This window comes from Rousettus aegyptiacus, unplaced genomic scaffold (genome assembly GCF_014176215.1).
Source record: "Rousettus aegyptiacus isolate mRouAeg1 unplaced genomic scaffold, mRouAeg1.p scaffold_m13_p_7, whole genome shotgun sequence".
In the NCBI taxonomy this organism is placed as follows: domain Eukaryota; kingdom Metazoa; phylum Chordata; class Mammalia; order Chiroptera; family Pteropodidae; genus Rousettus; species Rousettus aegyptiacus.
The window spans coordinates 8,197,095-8,211,968 of NW_023416310.1; the positions used below are offsets into that span (position 1 = coordinate 8,197,095).

At 38.4% G+C, this 14,874-nt stretch overlaps 2 protein-coding genes across 7 annotated transcripts in view; one reads left to right on the plus strand and one right to left on the minus strand.

Moving 5' to 3' along the window:
* Positions 1–8,676, minus strand: part of SMC6 (structural maintenance of chromosomes 6) — a 59,188-nt gene extending 50,512 nt beyond the window's left edge. The window contains exons 1-2 of one of the 2 annotated variants that reach the window (XM_016153887.2): positions 8,490–8,676; positions 2,163–2,305 (exon numbers count right to left, since the gene is read on the minus strand). In XM_016153887.2, coding sequence (XP_016009373.1) covers positions 2,163–2,300 — 138 coding nt within the window. In that variant the 5' untranslated portion in view covers positions 2,301–2,305; positions 8,490–8,676. Of the gene's footprint in view, positions 1–2,162; positions 2,306–8,133; positions 8,410–8,489 lie in introns of those variants that run through there. The other variant, XM_016153888.2, reaches the window with a different exon arrangement.
* A 304-nt stretch (positions 8,677–8,980) lies between these two features.
* Positions 8,981–14,874, plus strand: part of GEN1 (GEN1 Holliday junction 5' flap endonuclease) — a 28,798-nt gene continuing 22,904 nt past the window's right edge. The window contains exons 1-3 of one of the 5 annotated variants that reach the window (XM_016153893.2): positions 8,981–9,204; positions 10,204–10,276; positions 11,915–11,932. The gene's annotated coding sequence lies outside the window, so the exon portion shown is untranslated. Of the gene's footprint in view, positions 9,205–10,203; positions 10,277–11,911; positions 11,933–14,874 lie in introns of all 5 variants that reach the window. The other 4 variants (XM_016153892.2, XM_016153897.2, XM_016153891.2 and 1 more) reach the window with 4 other exon arrangements.

Here is a 14,874-nt window from a genome sequence, read left to right on the forward strand (position 1 = left end):
ATATATGTGGTTTGCAAATATTTCCTCCTAGTCTGTATATAGTTTGATTTTTCATCCTCTTACAGAGTCTTTTGCAGATAAAATATTTTTAATTTTGCTGAGGTTCAGTTTAACATTTTTCCATTTTACGGTTTGTGCATTTGGTGTCAAGTCTGAGAGTTCTTTGCCCAGCCTTAGATCCCAAAGATCTACACTGTGTTGGTTTCTAAAAATTTTAGTCTTACATTTTATAGTTAAATCTGTTACCCAATTCTGAGCTAATTTCTGTACTTAGGTTGAGGTTCACTTTTTTGCCTATAGATGTCTGTTGCAGTACACTTGTTAAAAGGGCCTTTGTACCTTTGTCAAAATTAAGTTCATTATGATTTGTGTGTATCTCTGGCTGCTCTGTTCTATTCCATTGATCTATGTGTTTACCACTACACCAACACCACATTGTCTTGATTATTGTAGTAAATCGTAAGTCTTGAAATTGGGTAGACTGATTCCTCCCACTTTTATTCTTCTATTTCAAAATTGTTTTATCTATACTAGTTCCTTTGCCTTTTCAGAAAACTTCAGTAAAAAATTTATATATATCTACAAAACATCTTGCTGGAATTTTGATAAAATTGCATTTAACCTATATGTCATTTTGGGGGAAGAACCAACATCTTTTCTATGTTGAGTCTTCTAGTCCATGAACATCGTACACCTTTCCATTTATTTTGGTCTTCTTTGACCCATTTCATCAGCATTGTACAGTTTTCAGCATGTAAGTCCTCTACATATTTTGTTAGATTTAGACCTAAGTATTTCTCTTTTTGGAGCAATTGTGAATGGTACTGTATTTTGAATTTCAATGCCCCTACATTCAATGTCAATGACAAGTGACTTAAAAAAAAAAAAGTTTATCTTGTATTTCCCAACCTTACTATATGCATCTATTAATTTTATTCGTTTGTTTGTTTTGTAATTCTGTGATTTTCTATGCAGACAATGAGGTCATCTGCAAATAGAAACAGTTTTATTTTTTTCTTTTCCAACTTGTGTAACTTTGTTTCTTTTTCTTGCTTTATTACACTGACTAAATTACCCAGTGCTATGTTAAAATAGTGATGAGAACAGATATCCTTGCCTTTTTTCTGATCATAGGAAAAGACAGTTCAGTATTTCACCATTAAGTATGATATTAGCTGTAAGTTTTTTGTCAATGCTTCTTATCACACTGAGGAAGTTCCCCTCCGTTCCTACTTTCTGAGAATTTTAATCATGAATATTAAATTTTTGTCAACTGTCTTTTCTGTATTGATATGATCGTGTGATTTTTCTTCTTTAGCCTATTAAAATGGTGAATTACACTGCCTTATTTTCTGATCCTGAACCAGCCTTGCATGCTTAGAATAAACCACTTGATCATCGCATATAATTCTTATAAATTACTGAATTCTATTTGCTAATATTACCTTAAAATTTCTGTGTCTGTAGCCATGAGGTACATTGTTCTGTAGTTTGCTTTTTTAGTACCCTCTTTGTCTAGTTTTGGTATCAGATACATTAATTGGAAAGTGTTCCCTCACCTTACATTTTCTGGAAATGACTGTGTACAATTCATATTAATCCTTTTTTCATATTTGGTATAATTTTCCAGTCAAACCAATGGGGTCTGAAGATTTCTTTATAAGGAGTTTCTAAAAAATGAGTTAAATTTCATTAACAGTTGTAGAGTGATTAATATCATCTATTTCATAGTGGGTAAATTGTTGATAGTTTGTGCTTTTTAAAGAATTGGCCCACTCCATCTAAGTTGTCAAATTTATGTGTATAGAGCTGTGAACAGTTTTCCCTTACTATCCTTTTGATGTCTGCAGGGTGTGTGGTCGTGGCTACTGTTTCATTGCTGATACTGGAAATCTGAGTCTTCTCTCTTTTTTCTCCTCTTTCAGTCTCATCAGAGGTTTAATTCTGTTGATGTTTCCAAAGAACCACCTCTTGGTATCATTGTTTTCTCTACTAATTTTTTCTACTTAACAAAAACTTCAAAATTACTCAGATTATTTCACATCTGCTTTTTAAAACTCATACTGCCTTTCCTGATATTTAATTATCAAGAGTATGACATATAAACCAGACATGAGAAATATGCTAATCAAAAAAGACTAATTTTATAATTTTATACTTACCAAAGTAGAGGTACCATTAATGAAAGAAACTGTACATTCATCCTCATCATCATCTTTATCAAAATCCTCCAACTCTTCTTGTCTTGGTCTTTTGGCATTTTCAGGAGAGAAGAAATTATCTTCCTTTCTTTTGGCCATCGGGTCTGAACAAATATTAAAACATTATAGTAACCACGAAGTAAATGAAGTACAGCATCCACAGGACTGTTCCATAGACATTAAACTTAACAAAATAAACTCGACAAAGCTTAAGTTTTAAGTACTATGTTCCTTCATTTTTACTTTTAAAGAAAGTAAAAATATCATCTGTGTGGAGGAAGGGGTCCATGAGCTACAGAATGCAGGTGTCCACTAGAGGCTGGAAAGGCAAGGAAACCAATTCTCCCTTAGCGCCTCCAGAAAGGAACAGAACCCTGCTGCCAACTTGATTTTGGCCTAGTGGGACATGCCAGACTTCTAACCTACAGAAGTTAATAAATGTCTGTGTCTCTCTGTGTCTCTTTCTTTCTCTCATAAATCATCTGCATATGCTACACTAGTTGCTTTTACATCGTTATTCATGGCCAAGATTTTATAGATTTGCACCTACCTAAATGTTTTGACTCCTAAACCCACCTACGGTAAAAGATTTTGCATAACTGTGGTTTCTAGTTTACTAGATCTACTAACGGAGATGGTAAAAAGCCTTCTAAAATTATTCCAGAGCAATCATCTAACTTTTACAAGTTATAAAGTAATACTGAATCCAATAAAACTAATTTTAAATTATTTTCCCAGAGAAGCATATTTGAAGCAGTGCTGCCTAACGCCAGTAGTTTTCCTAACTGTTCCCTAAAGAAACTCCATTACCAACAGACCATACCTAGAAAATTGACATATTTAAAATAACACAAGATTTTTTTGTGAATACTATACCACAAGTCAAAGCTGATCGTCCGACTGAAATAAAATGTTATGAAAACTGATTGCTGCTTTCATTTTTCCTTTAAAATACATTTAAGACCTCAAAAGATAGGTACTTTGAAAAATTCATGATGCAGGCAATCAAAAATTTCTAGCATACAGAAAAAGAATATGAGAACAGTTCTAGTCTCGATCCGTTTTAAGTCCCTCAAGTGCTGTACCGGGGCAACCCTGCTTGCACCAGGTGCCTGGGCGGCAACAGATTAAATGAGATTTTCTCTCTCGTGAATTTCAGCTGAAAGATTCCAGTCATAGCCTCCCTAGAAGATATGACATGCCCACAGGGCAAGAGAGCCAGTCTTAAGTGTCAGTGTGTGCTGGGAGGGAGGGAGGCTAATGCAGTGTGACAGCAAGAAACCACAGAATGAGACTCTAGAGGATGAACGTGAGCGAGCAGAGGGTGGGGACAGACATTCAGACAGTGTGATTCTTTTCTCCCCCACTGCTTTCTCGACTTATAGTGACAGACCTAATTTCAGAAACATCAAATATCGATACATAATTTGGAGCAACTGTTCTGGGGAACCACCTTTGTCAAGTTTGCTATTGTGACAATTCATTAAGTAAAATACGCAGTTTCCTTATCTTTTTAATGCTCTGAAATCAGTTCTGTGGCATGACATTTAAATGTTCTTTTTTTTTTGAAAGTCACGAAGAACTAGACTTAAAGCTATGAGACCGTGAAGGCTGTTCTAAAGTTAACTTTATGAAATTTTAATTTCTATCTTGTACACTGGTTTTTACAAGTTCACTATATCTTCCTAAATCAATTTTTCTAAATTTTATTTTCCAAAATTCTGACAACTTAAAGCCCCAAATTTATTACACAAAATTAGTTTACAGTTTATAAAATCTTCAACCGTAGTCATGACTCCTTTCATGGAAATTCTATGCAATTAAGTTTTAAAAACATGTTCTCCAAAAACTAGTCCTTCGCTTTATCAAATCCAGTTTTTCTTTAATGGGAATATTTTAATGTTTATTATATAACCAAATAAAAGGGATATGCAGTGGGCCTACAGTTCTGCCACAGTGCGAGTTAGGAAAAATAAAAAAACGAAAAGCGATCAGGGCCTTCCACTTCCAGGAATGTGGATTAGGTGTATCCTTCCCTATTCCTCCTGCTTGGTAAAACTAAAAACCTTGGAAATTATATGCAAAACAAACACAGGAAGTCTCTGAAAGAGGCGGCAGACTGGCCAAGGACCTCGACACCCACAGAATGACACCTTGCTGAGTTTCCTGAGTTTTTGCTCTGCTTCAAGTATCTCAGAGCTCAGGAAGACACCAACAGGTGCAGAACTAAGGGGTGGGGGTGGGGCTCAACAAGGCTCGTTGCCTCCAGCTGAAAGACTGGGAACAGGGCAGCCAAACAAGACATAAAGCTTTCAGGCAATAATGGTTTTACCCCAGCCAAATACCACCAAGAAAACTCGGGCCCTCTCTTCCTCCCTACAGTGCCAGCAAAGACCAAGTGAGTATTCACCCTGGTGAGCCTGTAAGGAGGCATTTCAACATCCCACCTCGGCTCCTTGTCAGAGAAGGCGATGTAGGTAGGCCACGTGAGCAGCCATGATAATAGCTTCAGTGGAGACCACCTAGAGAGCCTAGGCATCCACCCCCACTGAGCAGTGATAAGGCGCTACCTGCTCCCACCCCCCTTGGATGGTGTTAGAGCCTTTTACCACCGCCCAAAGTGGTAAGGAGGCCACACCACTGCAGTGTCTATTCTGACCATGTGGGGAGCTGAAACTCCCACTCTGGCTTAGCAGTCACTGCGGCTAAGGAAAGACTTGCTCCAGTAAAGTTCTAGATCAAGTGTGTCCATGGCCCAACACCACAGGGCAGCAGTTCTCAAAGACTGTGGTCTCTTAAAAGATACTATGAAACTCAAAGAGCTTCTGTTTATATCTATCGATATTTGCCATATTATCAATTACAACTGATAAACATTCGAAACAAAAAACACACAAGTACACATCCCATCAATCATCAGAGCAATGACATCATCACCCATCTCGTAACCGGAAAACTACATTGTACACTCACAAGCGAATGAAAGTGAAAAAGGCAAATAACATCCTTCAGTTATTATGAAAGTTTTGACATTGTAGATCCTGTGAAAGGGTTTCAGAGATGCTTGGGCCACACTTTGCAAACTGCTGCTCTAGGGGATACTATAAGCAAGTCCATGACACAGTGCCATAGATTATAAGGCACAGCTAGCAAGCAAGAAATTAGAGCAGCAGAGAAGCTCCCCACACCATAGAGTCACTTGTAGACTTGATATTCAAAGTACAGTACAAGGACCAGCAAGTGGCATCTACATATACTGAAAATGTGTTAAGTATCTAGATTCTCAGGCCACACCCTAAACCAAGTGAATCAGAATCTTCATTTTAACAAGATCTCTGATGATTCATAAGTATATTAAAGTTTGAGAACTGGTGTAAATCACATTCAAAAACCAGAACTTTGTCCTACCCTTAATTTATCATAATAAAGTAAATATCAAAAATCATATGTATCTATTATAAATTTAACAGGTATATTACTTAACATCCAAAGGACATTTAACCTAAACAAATGCCTTTCGAGACAATATCAGCATTACAGTCACAATTCCATAATAGTCAACATCTTTTCCACAAATAATTGAATGTTTCCTTTGAATCTCTTATACAACTCAAAATGTGAAAATCAAATATACTTCTCAAATTATTTAATAACAAGAATTGATGTATATTAGTTTCAGCTTGCTGCTAATTTAAATTCCCTAGAATAGCATCAAGCTATTTTCCAATTTTCTTCCCTCCCACCTCTCCTTGATTCCCTTCTCAGTTACGGTGCAGTAATTTATTTATTACAGAAGCACAAAAGAACATTACTTTTTGGTTCTCACAATATTAAAAATCTTTTAGATACTTTTTTAAAAATGCCTAATACATGATCTTGTAGTCGGCTGGCACTTAGACATCAGCTGATTGATTTTAGTATTTTACCACTGATAGAAAACGGCAGTTTTTCAAGTAAATTGGGGGGGGGGGAGGCAAATGAACAAAGGTAAGTGTGATAAGGTTCTTACAATGAGTGTGGGATTCTCTGCTACACAGAAGACAGCACGCTATATGACGACGATGTTTTTTATTTGCTGTGCTTAGCCTGGGATTTGCAGTTTGCTATTAGGTTGCCATGGTAACATACATCTAACAGACATTGAAGGATCCTATCTTTTAAAATAGGAATCACTTTGTAATTTAACAATAATGGATTTTTTTTAAAAAAAAAAAGAAACATGAATATCTTGAAAGTTAGATAAGGTTAAAGCAGTAATATTTTTCTAATAGGCTAAAGAGATATAAACAGACGTCCGCCCTGCCCCCCAAATACTTTTAAATATTCTGGAATCCACAAAGCTCTTCATAGTATTTAATATTTCTTCGCAATAAATATATCAGAATTAAGTAACAAACCATGTTGTGTTTAATTTTCAGAAAAAATCTTCACAATACTAAATGCCATTATAAGTAGATAAAGCAAGTTCGGCAAGGAGGGAGGATAAATAACACATTTATTTTGTTTGCAAACACTGAGTTTGAATTGCTACTGGGATATTGAGATGGAGAGGCCAGTAGACAGTATAGTTTACAGTAGAGGTGGATGAGAGAATACAACGAAGAAAGCTACAGAATTTTGAATTTGGTCACCAGGAAAAGAACACTGAGTGAGAAAAGATGTATCTCATTAACTAGTGAGTCAAAAATGTTAACATTAATATAAGTAATTACATTTGACCCTCAGTCATCTGGACACGAGTATATGTGTATACAGAACTGTGACATTTAAATATGCCTTAAATATAATATATATATACTATTATGATAAAATTTTGTTACTTATTAATTCCTGAAAATACCTAGTACAGCTTTCATTTTCTTTAAGTGTAAAGCTGATAGTCAAAACTTAGGCAGGCTTTATATGAAATTCTACATCTAGACACTCAATAAAATAAACATTTGGGGAGTAAAGCCTGTTTTTCACTTTCATGACTTTAGTATGTCATGTGTACTTAATTTCTGCCAGGCTCAATAAATGTTTTATCTTAACTACAGATAAACCTAGAGATATAACTGTAACAATCTATTATTCTACACACCCCCCCCCCAAGGTATTTAAGAATCCTGTGAGTTGGGTACTATGTTATTTTCTCCAACTACAGAAAAGGAACTGAAAACTTAAAGAGCGATAGGACTTGCCCATGGTCACACAACACCGGTTCTATGTTACCAAAAACATGTTTTCAAGCAAGTCTACTGCGCTCCAAACTTTTTGTACCTATACACATTCAAGAAAATTTTGAATACACATTCAAACAAAATTGTTACTCTATATTTCACACAGTAATAGAGGAAAGAAAATAAACCTTAGTAGTCCTAATATGGTCCCTCCTCACCCACTTATCCATGGAAGTTTCTGCAGGCCATTGTATGTGCCATTGACTATTTTAAAAGACTACACAGCCGCCGTCTAAAAGTCAGAAATTTACTTTTTTTTTCTTTTTAATTTACATTCCAGAATAGCTTGTCTTTAAGACACCCTCTTTTAATCGCCTACTCATGAATAGCCTCCGAGTATCTTGTCTTCAGGGTTTAAATACCAAGGGGTGGATGTTTCTAGGAATTATTGCAGAATTATCTCAAAGCACTATTGGTTTTTTACAGCCTTTTCTCGACCTCGGGTCCTGTGTTTCCCAATTCCCATTTGGGATTCTTTTTCCAGTTCATTTCCACAAGAAAACAGGGAAAAGAAAAGCCATCATGAAAGCGCCAGACATCACTATTTAATTGCTCTAGACAATACAGTTTCTGTTTTCACGGCACTGGGATGTGACAACAAATCCAGTCTAGATGGTGTCTGCACACATCTCTTAAAGATACTTAAGTTGGTACTAGTGAGGTATCAGATTCGTGCAAGAGTCCAATTCCCGATCGCAACCTCACCCCCTTACCTCTATCCCCCCGCAGGCTACTTCTCGAAGCCAAAGGGCCATTCGGGGCCGGGCGCCGTGTCCTGCAGCCCGAGGCGCGGTCTGCGAGCCTCGCCACCGGAGCCCCCGAAGGAGGGGCCCAGCGCAGAGCAGCAAGTTTCCCGCGGCAGAGGGGACCTGTGCCGCCTGCAGGGAGGGCGCGAAGATCCCCGCCCGCCAGCCGGCGCGCCCGGGCCCACGGGGACCACGCTGGACCCCGCGGCAGCTCGGGTGACCCGGCCGCCACCAGACGAGCTGGGGGTCCGCCAGCTACGGGGGCAGCGACAGGGGGGTGGATCCAGAGCAAGAAAGAGCAAAGGCGCGCGCCCTCGCCCTACCTCGAACAAGTCGAAGTCTCCCCAAGGAACCCGATCGGCGGCACTGGCGCGGTGCAACAGGACGCTAAGGCCACCCTACGGCGTCTTGGCTTCGGCTGGCTACCGTTGGTGTGCCGGGAACCGCACGCCCGCGGGGCTGGAAGGCAGGAGCCCGGCCGCCCCGGCGCCCACCGCCGGACGCTCCGCGCCTGCGCCCCACCCCCTCCCGCCCGCCGGGACTCCGCCCGCGCGTGCGCGGTTCGCAGTTTTCGCGCCACTGGAGTCGGAAGGAGGGGCCGGAAGTGCCCGTGGGCGGCCCGGGGAAGCGGGTCGCGGCGCTGGACTCCGCCGCCGCGGGACACAGGGCGGGGCGGGGCTGGGGGTGTCGATTTGCCTAAGTGAAAGGGAAGATTTCTCGGGGGCCCCGGCAACAGCTCCGCGCATGCGTGCAGCGGGCAGGCCGGGAGCCGCGGGGAGCAGCGCGCGGCGGGGCGGGGAACGGGGGACGGTCACTTCCCGGAAGAGGCGGGGCCGCGTGCGCGAGGCGCTGAGTTCGAAGTTAGTCCAGGAACTCCCGAGGTCTGGGTGCCAGCCCCCCAACGCTAGTCTTCGTTTGGGGAAGGAAAGAGGAGGTTTTTCCTTATTCGTTGTTTTGTTTTGAGAAGAGAAAATTCAGAAACTTGAAGGCAGTCGTTAGGATCGAGGCCAAGCTGGCTGGTGACGGCGGGGTGTCCGGGTAAGTCCCGCGGAGCGGTGGAGACACGGCCGGCCCCGCCCTGGCCCCGGCGCTGGCCCCTTTGACACGTTGCTTAGGGACGAGCTCTGCGTTCGCGTCCGCGTCGCGCCTGCCGCCTCCCGGCTCTGCTTCCCGAGCCCGGTGACAGCCGCGGCCCTGCGCTGTAGCCGCGGGGGAGAACTCGGTGTCCGCCGGCCGCTCGGCGCCCTGCCAGCTCCGCCAAGGCCTCTAGGTTCTGAATGTCCTGCTCCCGGGCACACGGTGGGGCACACTCCCACGCCTGTCCCAGGACCTTCGGCAGAGCCCTCCCTGTCCCTGATCCTCGTAGGCATGCTTGGGTGTTCCTCTTTTCCAGTGTTCACGTGATGTTTAAAAACACTTCCATTAGAGCAATTATCCCTTAAGGCGTTATGGTTGTTTATTTACGATCATCCTTTGCCCCACGCGACCCGGTCTTTTAAACCCTCTCGAGGATCGGAGCTAATGAAGTTTAAGTTCCTTGACTTAGCTTTCCGAGCTCTTCTCACTCCAACTTTAAGCTATGGCTTCTGTCTGCACAGCTCTTCACGTGACTGCTGATCTAACCAAGTAATCTTCCTTTCTACGTGGGAAAAAGCGGCCTTTTCGGCCTCTCCAGTCTACCTGCCAAATGAATTGGTGTCAAATGTCTCGTCTCCACTAATGGAATTCCTTCCATCAAAGTCACCCTTTTGTTTCTTAAGATAATCAAATATAATATTTCTTTTTTGGCCCTTTCATATGTTAAGTATAATAGTTAACTACACTAAAACACTACAACATCTAGTCTAAGTGGTCCTTAGTAAACTAGGGGACATGTTGGGAGGTGTCTGCTTAGCTGTCAATTCCTTTAAGAAGCCTTCCTTGATGCATTAGAGTAGATAAAGTACCTCTTTTTCTGTAAACCATAGTTCACCCTCTTTACCTGTGTGCCTGTTCTTGTCATTTGCCACATTCTTATAATTTTCTTTTTACCTCTAGCCTCACTCTTCCGAGGTCCTTAAACACAGAGCTCTATCTTTCATTATTGTATCTCCAGCACCTAAAATTTCTGGTAAGTAATAGACATTTAATAAATATTTATTGATAACAAAGTTAAACCTGGGTCATATTATGCTTCAAAGTTTAAGCTATATTCACATGAAAATAAAACTGATGAAATAATTTTTAAAAAGCCTTAATTTGTGTAATTATGCAGTAAATCCCATCCAGTACAATTCTGTACTGAAGTATACTATACCGTTTACCAATCTTTATATGAAAAGATTGTCTTCTAGATGGGAATAAGGTAATATAAAGTATTTCCTGCTTCATTGTTAAATTTTCTTTCGAATGCTTTTGCTTAAAAATGAAATAAAATTGGAAACGTGTTGCTTTAATAAATGTGTCTTTTTGCATAAATTAAATCACTGACCTCTCTATGTTCTTTAAATTTAATTCATTAGTGGAATTGGCAAGGTTTTGGGCTTTTCTCACCTCATTCAGTTTTATAATTTACCAATAAAAGCTTATTAGCTTTTAAGGAAGTTTAAGAATATAAATTGATTTATGGACACCATATGGTTACATCAAAGGATTCTTTTTGTTGTTGTTTTAACCTGAAGTGGATTTTTAAACCCTTTCTTTAAACTAGAAATTCATGTTCTTTCTACCAAGCAATAAATCTAAATGGAATGATGAGGTTTTTATTTTTTTTAGTACCAAGTTACCAAAATAGGTCATGAGATTCAAAGGATATCAGAAACTCATGTTCATCTGGTTTAATACCTCTCATTTTGGAGATCTGTTAAATGTCTTCCGTCATTATACAGCCAGTCAGTGATATATCCCAGACTAGAATCCTAGGTTTCCCATCCCAAGTCTAGCGTTCTGTTACTAAACTAAATAAGTTTAAACCACTAGTCAGTTATTAAAGTTATTCATTATTGGTTATTCTGACTTTGTTGAGTCCCATAAGCTTATGTCACACTAATTCTTAAAAATTGTGAATATTTTAGAAGGTTTTTCTGTGTAATACACATTGATTACATGATCAGATTGATGTCAGTAAAATTATTACATTATAAAAGATGAGTAGAGACTAACCAAATTTCACAATGCAAAAATTTCACCCTATTTAAAAGTAAAAACAAGACAAAATATACATAAATTGTATTTAGTGCTGAGCTACTTTCAAGTAATCTCATCTTGCATGACCTCATGCAGGAACCATCTGCTGTCTTTGAGTGCAGTTGTACTTGAATATCTTAAAAGCTGTTGCATTCTGTCCCTTTTTGGAACTTTACATGCTTTGACAGTCTTATCATTTTTACTTACTGTCACTTCAGAAGAAGGGATGATGCAAAGAAAGTAACAACAAATGAAAAACAATAGATCAGGGAAATAAGGTATTTTGTATTAAGTGTATTCTTAAAATATGGTGGTATTTTCATAAGTATACATTTCATATAATTTTATCCTTTCAGAACTATTGAAGTATTCTTTTACAATTATCCTTTTATGAGTGATTTTCATAAGGAATATGAGTGGTTTTCAAAAGGTACTTTAACAACTTAGATTGTAGATCTACTGAAGATAGTCCTGAAATAGTATTTTAAAAGAATGTATGACATTTAGAACACTTATGTAATTTTACTTTTTTTTTTTTTTTGCATTTTACAACTGTTTTAAAACAACACCATATATGAAGAAGTAAATTGTGATAAACAAGGTATGTCACCTTTAAGTAAATTCACTATCCATTACTAAAGGGATGAAGATTTTAACATTTTAGGTTTTTAAACAAGATCACTCTGGCTTCTCTAGGGGGAATGATTGTATGGTGTGGAGAGCAGCAAAAAATAGAAGCAGGGGACCAGCTGGGAGACTATTAACAAGTATATACAGGCAGCGTTAGGGGAATATCATTAGAAATGGGGATTTAGTATAGATTTTAAAGATAGAGGATTTGCTCATCAGGTTGTTATTGGAGAGCAAAGTAAAGAGAAGAATCATTAGAAATGCCTAAGTTTTTGGCCTAAGCACATGGATATTTGGGAAAGACCAAGGGTAAGACAGTTTTGAGAGAATTAGATGCATATTACACATCCATGTAAAAATAAAGTAGGGCTTAGTTGTTCTAGTCAAGAGCTCAGAGGAGGTATCAGAAGATGTGGGCTCAGTAATATTAGGGAGAATGAAGAACACCGCCTTCACTGTAGGCTTCAAAGGGGACTCAACAGTAACGTCCTTTCCATGTAGTCTGCCTCTGACTCTAAAAATATTCTTCCTATAAATCCTACTGCTCACTTCCCAGTTCCCGTGTCCTCCCCCTAATCTGTTAAATATTATTGCTTGGCATAGTCCTGAGCCATTTTTTTAGTTAAAGGAAGTGAAGGATGTAAAAAGTCTTGCAGTAATTGAAGAAGATCTAATAGAAATTCATTAATGGTAAGTCACCAAGAGAAAAATTTATTGGGGCACATGGTAGAGAATAGCTCCTATAAAAATGTGCCCGTGATTCTCATCATTCAGAGAAAAAAGTGGAAAAAGCCCTTATTTCACAGTAGCAATTCTTCCGTGCTTGTGAAGAAACAGCATTACTACTTTATAGGAATGTGCTTGAGCACAAAAGAGACTAAATCTTTTCTTTCAAATCCATTTCAATAGATATTTGGGAACGAGGTTCAGATGCCACAGTGATTTAAAAGGCTTTGAGATAAACTTAAAAATATGGTGAACAGAAGGATTGGCAATTGAAAGAGACTTTTTTTTTTTTTTTTTCTAAAAATGTTACATAACTAAGGAAAAGTGGAGCAAAGAACACTAGCTCAGAGATAATAACTCGAATTTTACTTTCTGGAAATGGACAGATAATTCTGTTACACTCTTCTTTTTGCCTGTGCATTTAGCCATCGTTACAGCTTTGTAGCCTTTTGCCCATATTATAGCAAAAGAATAACCAAACAGGTGTCTTAGGTGGGCATTTTTAATACATTAAGAAAATCAGTTCTGCTCTAGTAAATAATATATTACATTAAAGTCTTTACAAAATGATCCTAATGTGTTTGTAGTACATAGAGAACTACAGTTCATAAAATTAAGAGTCTCCCTCATTAGTGTTTCTCTAATTTGTTTTTCCCATAATTCTCAGAAGGAGTCCAGTCTGTGTCACAGCCCTACACGTAAATGTGTATTTCTGTGTGATGTGATAAAAAATGCTGTACTACCTGACAATCTTCATTCATTTCTATTCATTTACATATGTGTAGTCGGCTTATGTAATCAAGCACTGGAGACATGATAGATTGAATTTTAGAGCTGAAAGGGCCAGAGAAAAGACCATGTGACAAATTCCTAGGCATTCAAAGGAAACCAGGAAATGTGAATCTCATTCCTTAAAAAGTCACACTGAAGTCATACTTGATATTAAGGTACTCATAAATTTGCAGAACATTGGTTTTTAATTTGACCCATAAACTATATCCCTATTTGGTCGTTTAACATTTAGGCTAGAAGTAAACCATCTAAAGATTTCAAATTTATTTTCCCAACCCTTTACAGATAGGACCACATTCTTGATTAGAAGAATAACACATGTATATAGTTATATATACAGATAGGACCACATTCTTGATTAGAAGAATAACACATGTATATAGTTATATAAAACAATATACGACACAAAGGAATATACTTTGAAGAGTCATTTTTCTTATTCGTCATCTTTAGTCATCCTTAACATGTAACGTATCTTGTACCTGTTTTCAATTCTAAAACTTAGAGACTTTTTTATTAAAACATATGGATCTATGCCATTTTTATTGGCTGCATCATCTATTCCATTGTTTGAACATACCATAATATACTTAAAGATATGTCCTTTACTGATGGACATGTGGTTCTTCCCACTGTCTTGGTGTTATAAACAGTGTGCAATGAATATCCTGGTATGTAAATCTTCACACAACTAAGAACATATTTTAAAATAAATTCCAAGGAGAACTATTGCTAAATCAGGGGATACTGGCATTTAAAATTTTGACTGCTAGAGTCAGGGTCACATTTAAATGAAATAAGATCAGTTATGATAATGTTTTTCCAGAGAGAGGAATTGCACAATTTACTTAAATAACAGTCCATTCCAGTGTCCAGCTAGAGTCACAAAGCAGAACAAAACTGTTAACAAAAACTTCTTCCTCAAACTTCCTGTCTTTTTGTTTTACGTGTTCCGATGGTTTAAAGTCTTTCTCTTCACAGTAATAATGCCTTAGAAAACGTGTGTCCTCACTCTTTTTCCAGAATAACTACAACTTTTTCTATTAACAAAGATATAAAACCTTAACTCTGAATCTATGCTAGAATGCCCAATCCATGAGGTTTCTTCATGTGAAATAGATACTATTTTGTTTAAATCTGCATATTTTCCTCTGTGAAGCGACATAGCATATATTCGTGTAGTTCTTCATAAAAATGAGTGCACAAAATAATTCTTCGGTGTCGCTGGTCCCATTATAAAATTAAGATTCAGAGAAGTTCAGAAAAAAATGACAGCAGCACTGCCAGCATTTATTTTCTCGCAGCCACGTACAATTTGTGAAAATCTGTTTTTCGTATGAACTCTGTTAAAGGAACAGACAATACAGTGCTTTTTATTTAAAATGGTTTCACATT